This window comes from Mytilus galloprovincialis, chromosome 2 (assembly GCF_965363235.1).
Source record: "Mytilus galloprovincialis chromosome 2, xbMytGall1.hap1.1, whole genome shotgun sequence".
In the NCBI taxonomy this organism is placed as follows: domain Eukaryota; kingdom Metazoa; phylum Mollusca; class Bivalvia; order Mytilida; family Mytilidae; genus Mytilus; species Mytilus galloprovincialis.
In genome coordinates, this window is record NC_134839.1 from 91,930,136 (window position 1) to 91,941,679 (window position 11,544).

The following is an 11,544-nucleotide window of genomic DNA, read 5'->3' on the forward strand; positions in this document are numbered from 1 at the left end:
TATGTTCAAAAGGAAGAAGCCTCAAAAGCCATAATACGTTAGACCTTATCACGGTCAAACTGCTCACCAAAATGTAACATTAATATGTTCAATAGTTGCTAAGATAAGTGTGACCAACATATTTGTTTTCATTCAACAACTGAATAATTCAGAGTATCTGCAATCAGGAAGTAAGTGTCAGACAGAACCAAAAAGTTTTCATTTACTTGTAACTATCAAGCTGCTGAACAGTTGTTAAGCAGTTCCCAACAACACGAGACAAAGTTATTTGTTCGATTTATAGCTAATTGTACAATGTGACTGCAGTGATGTAGTCCTCACTCATAGAGTGGAGTTATAGTATTACAATGATAAACCTGAAACTCAAAATATAACTAAAATTAATTTTTTATATGATATAAATTAACTCTTTATCTTATTAGAAATAGTTACTAAAACTGGTTGACTCAAACACATGTCTTCCCTTTAATGTTTTCAGGCTATAACCTGTGTAAAGTCAATGGGAAATATCACACTGCTATAAATTCAAGTTTTAAATAAAGCATGAAAGTGTCCTGCCATAAGATGAAGAATGATGTAGAACAATGTGTTAATGTTATAAAAATGTTCAATTATGACCTTGAAATCATAGGTAATGTCAAAAGGTACATGAACAGATTGTTTTGAGGTGATGTACTCTAATGCTGCATACATTAAAAGCATTTATCAACAGATGAAAAGGAAAGGGTCATGGCCTGGACATATCGATTCATTACATGAAATAAGTGTGAAACAATGGCATCACTTAATTAGAAGGGGACAGATAAACTACCTTTTAAAGGATTCAGTGTTATTTCATCTTAGATTCACACAAACACCCTCATCTAATCATCCATGTAACAGTAGCATTAAAGTTCATCCCCAAAGTGTACCAACAGGTTTTATCCTTGGCCCCTAGTTACTTGTTACACAGCTTTTCATTCAAGAGCAAAAGGAGTATTTCAATGTATGCCTTCTGTTGTTAAAGAAAACATCAATATACTATCTTCAAACTCAAAAAAACGTTATATCATATAAACTATGATATACAAAATTCATATTATTTAACCACTATAAGCATAGCAGCATTTTGTGCACATAGATAAAAGACAGTGTGAACTTATCTTTTATGAATAGTAATCAGATGCTTTTCATAGTAGCAAAGATGACAAAATTCAACATCAATTTTTCAAGAGGTCATAGCAAAACAAAGTTCTAATTTGACTATATTCACCCCTCCTGAACTTCAATTCAATTGTTTACTCTCTTATATATAAAAACATTTTTAACTAAAAGTGACTCAAATCAATTGTAAAAAACAGCAGTTTGCAAGTGTAAAACTTATTCTTTTCATTCTCATATAAAATATGTTGGCAAATTGTCAGTTGATGTATGAAATGTAATATAAACCACTGTGCTATACAAATTTTCATTCAGGAATTTAAGAGTGAATGGCCTAAAATTGTAAGAAGTTATGATCGCTATCAAAAATCAATAGTGTTTGCTGCACATTGGCTGCTGTATGTAGCATGATTATTTTTCTGCAGGAATTCAGGCCTCCATAAAAACTGTTCAGTAATCATCTATTCCACGATTAGTTATGCAATTGTCTAAATAAATTTGCCAAGGTATGGAAACCTTATCGTTAGAATATCCAATGAATTTATTAACCTATTTCTGATTGTAATGCAGCTTTTTCATCATTAGAAGCAAATGTAATTACTGAAGCGAGATACCTTTACATGCAAAGGGAACTAACTCTGTAACATATTTTAAAAGATAGTTACTGTAATTCAGAAATTATTGCAAGGTTTTTATTATTGTGAATAATGCAAATGTAAATGGGTGAGTATCTCAATAATAAGAACTCTTATTCTGAAATCTCACACATATATTTGTATGCAATTTTCCTGTTATTGCAATAATAGTTCTCACATTTTGGTCTGTCATGTCCAGATCTCAATAATATGATGCTCGCAAAAATTTCTGAATTAAAGTCATATGAAACGAGTGACTGGTGAAAAATAATGTTATCTACCTCTTGAACCAATGCATGTATATATCATAAACTTAGTCTTCTGTGCATGATTTTATCATGTTTTACTCAAATATTTTCGTATAATCGTCAATTTTTTTTTTCTCTCTGTCTGTTATGATGTGGAAATATGGCAGCTCATTTATTGTTCTGAAGCTGTAGATTACCAATTGTCACCTTATAGTAAACAATCAACGAAAAAGCATGGCTATTGAGAATGTGTATAACATGTACAATCAGATAATAGTTTATTTCAGTGACGGATCCATGCATATTGCAATCACCAGATTTTTACGAGAAAGGTCACACTAAGGTTACTTGCATACAGAAAATATGTTGGTGAATTGCTTCCTGGAATCAAGCAATTAGAAAAAAGTAAACTTCTTCTAAATATGGACAAAACTATAATGAAGACTATCCATTTTGTTATGAAAAAAAACATACCTGTGCAAAATTTTTTTTTTAATTTGAGGTTTCATATGACTCAAGTAATATCATTGAAACAAATCCTATCATTGATCTGTATAACTGTAAGCGTAACAGTTTATTTCTTCCTCTGTGATATTTTATCCTGAGGATAATTTGTCCAGGTAATTTTTTTCCAGGCATGTTATTTCACAGGTTGATTTTTTCCAGAGGTGTGAAAATCTATGTGTTATGCGGATAGTATGTAGCGGTATATATTTGCCGTACTATATTTCACAGAACGGGTGAAATAGAGTCCCATTAACTACTATGTAAGCTACTCACAATCAATATATACCTGACTATAATTATAAAATGTTTCACAAAGGTAGACCAAATTTGCATAATTTATCAAAGGGAGGTAATTATGAGCAATTTATATTTTAAAGATATTAATATAATATATTTCTGAATCTATTTCATAGTGAAATTTTTCCTTGAATCTAATTTTTTATATATTCATTTATATAAAAAGATGACTTACAACTTGTTTTAATAAGACATATAACATTTAACAGGTAAAAACTATCCAGCTGTTTTAAACATGCTTTTGTTTCAATATATTGTTATTTATATTTATACTATGATTTATCTGATTTCCATATAATCAACAACTACATCTCTGTCCCCAGACAAAACTATTTATATAGGTAAAAATATCATTATAATCAAATTCGTTTAATACTGTTAACAGTAGTAATGCAACTATATTTCTACCTTACTTTTAAATTTATATTTGCACTGAGATCTGAAAACAACTCACTTTTACATGTATTTCACTAACCTTATTTAATCATGATATTATTTTCACAATAACGATCTTTGAAATTACTTCTGGTTTTCTTCCCTATGTTTCATGATAATTTTCTTTTTAAAAGGATGACATTGACTTGAATATTTCAGGAAATTTTTTCAAGGATAATTTGTGAAATTATTTCCCATTATAAATTTTATAATACATTTTTTTTAACAATTTCGCTTTATTTCAAATATACTATTATTATTTCATAGTATTTTTAAAGGATAAGTTTTTTCTAATAACTATTCAATAAGTTAACTACCAAGATAGAATTTCACGGCAAAGGAAAAAATATCCCAGGGAAATATTTTCCTCCGGATAAAAAAATAACAACAACTACTGTGACATTTTTTCCTCCGGATCAAATTTCACCAGGATATAATTTTGCTTTACATAAGTACATAGTGTTTAATTAACAAACCCCAACAATCGCATATGTGCTCTTTGATCTTAAGGATATAAAGAGGGCTCAGAACAAGCAAGGGCAATAACTTTTATAAATTCAACAAAACATTTCAATAGAATTGTAAGAATTAAGTAAATCATCAACATAGTCATTCCCAAAGAATATGTCATCAGCTGTTTTTGGCTCTTGAATATGTTGTAAGGAGTTCCATACCTCCATTATTTATAAAATTTGGAAGTTGTTTTCACCTGAAGAGTGTGATGTCTCTCTCAAATACTAATTATCAATATAAAATGTTAGGGATGGTTTTTACTCTTCAACCAAAAATGGGCACAAATCTCAGAATCAAATACATTGTACCAATTAAAACAGTTGTAGCAGTCAAACTTTGAACATATTATGCATGTACTAGGAAATTGAATAAGTTGTTTGTAGCAAGATTTTGGTTATTTTAGCACCTAAGTTGAAAGTCACAACAGTGAAATACACTATGAATATAACATTCAACAACAAATATAAATGAAAAGTCTTTGTTATGCATTAATGTACTGTACAGTTGTAAGAAGAAATGTATCATATTCATAATGTTTGAAAGCAATTGACCCCTTAATTTTTTTTAAATTATTTTAACATTGGCTTTGCTGGTCTGTCAGTCAGTAATTAAACATAAATTTAATGGTCAACTCCAAAATAATGATGCTGGCTAAATTAAAGTCCCAATTGACCTAGAATTTTCAATAAAAAAGATACAACAGATAATAAATGATAGAATGCCTAATGATAGCAATGGCTCTTATCAACCCTTTGGATCAGGTAAGCTTAAAATGGGATTGGTTAAAGCTAGGCACTCCATCATACTACAATTTTAATCTTATTAAAACAAGATCGTAATTAAATATACACCTTGACACAAAAAGACAGAACAGCTTATAAAAAGTCTGCAATTCCAGGGATAGAACTGAATCCAGAAAACAGAGAGGGGTTATTTACTTTATTAGGTTAACCAACTCACTTAATTAATCAGTTAGAACCTGTGACACTAAACAATCTTTAATATGTCATGTATATGGTGAACATCAATAATCACAAAACTGAGTGATACATGTAAGATACGTAATTCACACCATAAGCCCATCAATAATGATAAACCTTGTGTTGATGATGTCATTATAATTTGTGTTGTATCAATGTTAAAGGTGTCAGATATATAGGTATAAAGCCTACTCTGACGTACTATTGTCATGTCACATCTGCAAAGTGGGTGGATTATCCTGGAATTGCTTTCCTGCACCTTAAGCTATTTCAAAATTCTATCCCTGTTTTGCCATCTGCTGCAAAATGATGCTAACTTGCAAAGTTATTACAAAGAAGCTGAATTTCTAATAGCATGTATTTGTGGATTTTTACTTAGCAGTTACCATATCCACTTCCTGGCAGAATGGTAGGGGATATTGTAATAGGATGCATCCATCTGTCCATACTTGAACATAAATAAATGTTACAAAGGTCCACAAGTTGTGAGTGCTCAAACCTCCCCTTTACCTAGGGATGTGGCTTTTGGTTCTATATTTATAATAGAACAAACAGTAAAAGTCAATTGTAAAGGGCTTGACCTAACATATGCATCTCAAACAGATTAGTGGTCAAGATATCATTATATTTAGTTTAGAAAAAACATTACCTTAATTAAGAAGTGCAAAAATATAAATACATGTAAAGACAATGCATTAACTTGGCTGAAGATTGTTAAAAAAATATGATAATAAGATTGATTTCATCTCATCATTTGAACCCAAAATTTGGTTCAACGATTTAACTTTTTATAATCAACAAAAAATTCAGGTTTAATGCTGACAATGTCTTTTGGACAGAAGACTTACCTATAGGTTCTTGAAAACCAGAGTCAACACTCCCTTTATACATTAACTTCCTATTCATATCTGAAATGAGAAAACATTGATAGAAAAATATTCAAGGCAATTCACAGAGCAAGTAGCTTCTTTGAACCTGTAGCCTTCAAATCTACAGATACTTTCACAGTTAAAAATTTACCACAATATATTTATGGATATCTATGGAAAGATTTCCTTGAAATTTTTGAAATTTTCCAAATATTGTAACTACTGATAATATTTTCCCAGTTTACTTTTCTTAATCTGATTTTTTTATATAAATTGTAAGCTTTATTTTTTGTAATACATGTACCAGTACTGTGATCATACATATTTATGCTATTTAGCTGACAATTCTCTGCTGGTATGACATTGTTAATTTATAAAGTCAGAGTAGGCTTTCATAAGTGAGGCTGCTTGAGTGAGGAAGCAGGAATGGGTGGAATGAAGATTGTTATTGCAAAACAACTGAAACTCAAAAGTTATATCATTTTAAGAAAACAGTCCTTGTTTCAAATGTCTATAGAGAGCCATTCCATTCAAATATGAAGAAAAAAAATTCATTTTTTTATAAATTTTGATGTAATATCTTGACTTACTTGAGTCAGTGTCATATATTCAATTCAACCTGAGTAATACATATGTAATACATATATATCACCACTTCCTAGACCAACCTACTCCAAAAAAATGTGTTTTTTTTGGCAATCAAATCATTCAGTCGTTCATTTACACTGAACAGCATATAAAATATGGCTTACACTTGTTGCAGAGGTACATTTGTGAACCAGAACAGTGGCGGATCCAGAAATTTTCATAAATGAGGGCCCACTGACTGCCTATCAGAGGGCCTGCTCCAGTCATGCTTCAGTGATTCCCTATATAATCAACCAAATTTTTCCCACAAAAGGAGGGGGGGCAGACCCCCTGAAAAACCCTCTTAATCCACCTCTGCAGCTCAACTTGCCTTTGAAGCTACTGAACACCATGGGATGCAAAAACGGCACCTAACTTGTCAAATGACAGGATATGCAAAAGATAACACTTTTGGTCAGTTGAGCTATGCTATTGAGAAATTCTAATTGTGATATTTTTTTTCTTATCAGACCCAACTGTCTGAAACATAATTATTACAGTTAATTAACTTGCAAAGAAGAGTGAAGACATTATTTGCATCTAACAATAATTAACTTTCCATTATTACTTGTAGAAATAACATAGTTTAAATAAGAATCTTTTTCAGTTAAATACATACTACTTGAGTGTTTACTTACATGGGTAATTATTAGCTGACATAATGACGGATCTATCATCCAAACCTTTTTGGTACCATAGACTTCTATCCCAAAAAAATGGTGTTATAGCTTTCTTAATGTCACTGGTAGACAGGCACTACTTTACATAACAGGACTGTGAAGATAGCCAATCAAATGTTCATCTGCAATTAAAAGTATAGAAGATTGTTTATTTTTAGTAACATCTAATAAATCTCCGCTGTGCTATACCATGATATTAATGGTAAATTCTGTTTAAGCATATTGATTTTTTAAGTCCAAGTTTAGAAACCAAATACCAGCTAAAGTGATGACCTGATTTGAAACATTTACTTGAAACATTAAAGGCAGCCTTATTAATTAGTGTATGCAACAATACAATCTACTCATCATTAATAGATTGTATATAAAATTGGAATTCTGAAATTAACACAGTTCTTTGTATTCATTAATTGCACTAGGCTGAAATAAAGCCATTAAAATAGAATGAGTATGACATGTATAAACATAAAATTCTTTTCGAGTTCAAGTTTACAGCTATCTTGACCCTTAATGAGCCACCTGTTAACTTTTTTTCTATTATGTGCAGACTTATGTTTTGTACATGCATATAATATTCATTTTGAGGTTTATCAAAAAACTTTCAGAGATTTCCTTTTTTCAAAATTTATATTATTGGTAACACAAAGTAAGAACTTGAAGCCAAATGCACACAAGTACCACTATTTAAATCTATGTGTTGACTTGTAGAAAAAGAATTAGAATAAGCAAATATTAATGTTTTGTTACATGCTCCATCACCATTGCTCCAATGATTTTATATCTATTACATGCTCTATCACCATTGGTCCGATGTTTTTATATCTATTACATGCTCCATAACCATTGCTCCAATGTTTACATGTTTCCGAATGTTATACATTTAAGCAGCTCTTAGGATCTATTTTTAAGGATATTTTTTTTTAATAATTTTTTAAGACTGAGGCACTGATTTTCTAATTTGTCCAAGACAATGCAGATATAAATAAACCTATAATATAAGTTTAATAAATATATGGCTAGAATTTTACATGTGAGAGCATTAACAATACTGGACTGAGCGACAGACAGATGAAAACCCAGTATTTCTATGTCCCCAAATGACAGAAATTAAGAGATATCTGACTGTTAATGAAGTTCACTTTGCTTCTTGTAAAATAAACATGACATAGTAACTATTATTTTCATACCAGTCAGCAAGAAAAGTTGAAACTGCAAATTACTGACTCTTATTCTAAAGATTATAAAAAAGAAGATGTGGTATGATTGCCAATGAGACAACTGTCCACAAGAGACCAAAATGAAACAGACATGAACAACTATAGGTCACAATATGGCCTTTAACCATGAGCAACGCTCATACCGCATAGTCAGCTATAAAAGGCCCCGATATGATCACATTGAAAATGTGTAATACAGAGAAAAGTGTTTTGTTTGCTTCCATATTTAGGAAAGCCTATAAAATATACCCTAAGATTATTAATAGTATGATAGCCAAAAGTAAAGGCTAGGACATCAACCTTTATAAAATAAAGCAATCCCCAGTCCGTGTTTTTTTCTGTCACTAATACCAACGCAACAATTTGTGGGCTTACACTACTCATCCCAAATTGCAACATGATACACTGCCCACAATCAGAAATTTTACTGAAGAACACAAAATATTTGTCATTAAGTTATTTCTCTCTATATACAGTATGCCATTTTGTTTGATTAAATCAATTATTTGAAGCTGATGTCCTACGGGAATGTCAGGAAATCGATTTTCTTATTAAATTTCTAAATATAGCTCAAAATGTACCATTATAATTCCATAAACATCTAATCAATCATCCATTTCATTTTAAAATCTTCCAGCAAATAATCAACCTTAAAACATCTGGTCTTAGGTTCTAATTCTAAAAACATGTAAAATGACATTTAAATACAACAGGAAAACTTAAGAGTAGAGTGCATATCTCCTCCATAAAACTTCTTAGCAACAGTATTTCATGGAAGGAAGATGACAACAGAGAAGAGACCCAGTGGAATAATTAGTCTTGCTGGAAAATCACTTGAAGTTTAATGTCACATTGTATTTCTTGGTTAACATTTAATATATATTTTACATGAATAAATCTTGTTTGTCAATGTCTGTATAATTATGACAGGATATCAGCACTAATGCATAAATTTGGGTAACCCTTGTTGATAAAAATACCAAAAACATCCTACAATGGTACAATGTATATATGATCAGAAACACTGGCTATGGACACTCAAACAGACTATAAATGTCAAGTTGCTTAGATGAGAATTAATAACATGCCGACTATAGCCAAGTTGCTTAGATGAGAATTAAATTCAAACTTGCCGACTATAAACTATATATTTTAGGAGTAGGTGACTTTGGTTAGGCCTAAATTAATATTTTGTTTGTTTCCCCAATCCCGACCCTGCCAAGCAAGGTGTGGGTAGGTAGGTAGGGAAATAATTTTATTTTTTCCAAAAAGCTTGAACAATATCGAACGATGCAGCAAGCCTGAAAATCACAAAGGAATAAAATAATTTCTACTTAATTTTGACAATAAATTTTTTTGGTGTATTAGGCCAAAAAAAAATATTTGTCTGTTTCCTGTTTCCCGACCGACCCTGACTCAAAGCTCCCGACCCTAGATCTTTTTATTCAATTTCGGAAAAAAAATCGTATCCGGTCCGATCCAGATCCGTATTTTACTATACCCAAACAATCAAAATGGCTGCTCCCAGCACAAATGTGCTACAATTAAGGTTTAAAAAATGTCGGCACTGGGAGGATTTTTCAATTAAAGCTTCTTTACAGAGATTAAATGATTTTAGGGTACAGGACCCTAACCAAACATGACATTTAACCATCTGTAAATCTGACAGGGAGTGCAAAAATAATAAAAAAAAAAAAAAAAAAAAAAAATCCAGACCTACCGACCCTGATTTTTTTGCCTTGGCAGCAGGAAACAGACATATATTTTTTTTTGGCCTTACCGTTTTTGTAGGGTCGGTCGGGATTGGGGAAACAAACAATATTTTATTTTAGGCCTTAGTTGAATCCTATGCATCATACATGTTTATAGAAGTTTAGAATTATCAACAGTTAAAACAAATATGCAAATAACAATTTACCACTTTCCTGAAGTTTAGTGGAAATCCATCATTTGTGACGTGTTTGAAAAAGACAAATCCTAAATTTATTTTTAATTTTCTTATAATAAGAAATAATATATGTAGATAAACAAATAAACAAAGTAGAGGAATAGCAAAATGTGAAATAAATTTAATCAAAACACATTTCCTTAACTTACAGGGGGTGTAGGGAGGGTCCCTTCATGTATACCATGTACTTCTTCTCATTTTAATTAATAATATAATATGTGTAGCTAATCTATACCAAAAAGGCAACAGAGTTTAAAGTAAGGATGAGTCTGAAAAATGAAGAGACACAATAAGTAGTCATGGAATCCAATTAGCTGAATTGACCACTTAAATTAAAGGTTCTTAAGAAGATTTAGCAACAGTTTTTAAGAAATCAGATTTTACAATAAACAGCTGCGCCATGAGCACATGATACGTGATAGCATATATCAAGAATAAAGTTCAATAACTTCTCAATGTCGTAGCAGAAATTTGTGAAAAACTAAAGGAAAGTTATCTTAACTGATATAAATCAGTCACCAAATTCTAATAAAAACTGCTCTAAGCACTTTAAAGATACTGTCCAAAAACTAGAAAATCACCCCTTTTTTGTGAATAAAATCCCATAAGCATGATATTACTCGGAAGTGTAAAATCTAAATTTATAAAAACGGAAAGGGACTTTACATCAATAGATAAAAACAATTTTCCAAAGTTTAATGAGAACTGCTGAAAGTATTTTTGAGTTTAATATTATTCGATAACTTGAAAATCACCCTTTTTTTTAATGAATAAAACTCCATAACCAGTCAGGTCCATGATGGAAAACCATCCAAACTCAAAACATGGGTATCTGGATGGACTTTCCTTCCAATACAACAGGATAGAAAATCCATCTTGTATTTATACAGAAAAAAAGGATGGTTTACCCATCCAGAAATGAAAACTATTACATATTGATGGATATTCCATCCATTCAAAGAAAATTGACTTCATTTTGGATGCATTTTCCATCTTGTAAATATATATGGATGGAATCCCCTTCCAGTTGCTTTTCAATTTTTGAATTTTGACAATAGCCCTAACCAACCATGAACAGTTATTCATGACCATGGAAAATATTGTGAATCGAGAACACCGTAGAAACTGGCTGACTAAAATACACCGTCTGAGACAACAAAGAGGATGGGACATGGATGAAAACAGGATCATAATGTTTTTTTCTACCATTAATGGGTGAGTGTTGATTATTTATCAGTTTTCATCTTTCTTAAGAAACTAGAGAATTGATAATATATGAGTCACTCTGTTACCACTAGAGCAGTGGTAAAAAATGGTTCATACATTGTTATGATATAAGCATTGATGCACTAAAAGTCTTCTGTTGCTTTTGCATTACTAGTATTTGTTTAGTCTTCGTTATTAAATGATTAAATAAAGACTGTGAATACTGTTCAGTTGCTTTAAGC

At 31.0% G+C, this 11,544-nt stretch overlaps 1 protein-coding gene across 3 annotated transcripts in view; it reads right to left on the reverse strand.

The window, feature by feature from the left end:
• Positions 1 to 11,544, reverse strand: part of LOC143064862 (histone deacetylase 4-like) — a 131,418-nt gene that overhangs the window by 101,257 nt on the left and 18,617 nt on the right. For all 3 annotated transcript variants that reach the window (XM_076238019.1, XM_076238023.1, XM_076238017.1), the window contains exons 2-3: positions 6,890 to 7,053; positions 5,604 to 5,663 (exon numbers count right to left, since the gene is read on the reverse strand). In XM_076238019.1, coding sequence (XP_076094134.1) covers positions 5,604 to 5,663; positions 6,890 to 6,911 — 82 coding nt within the window. In that variant the 5' untranslated portion in view covers positions 6,912 to 7,053. The remainder of the gene's footprint in view (positions 1 to 5,603; positions 5,664 to 6,889; positions 7,054 to 11,544) is intronic.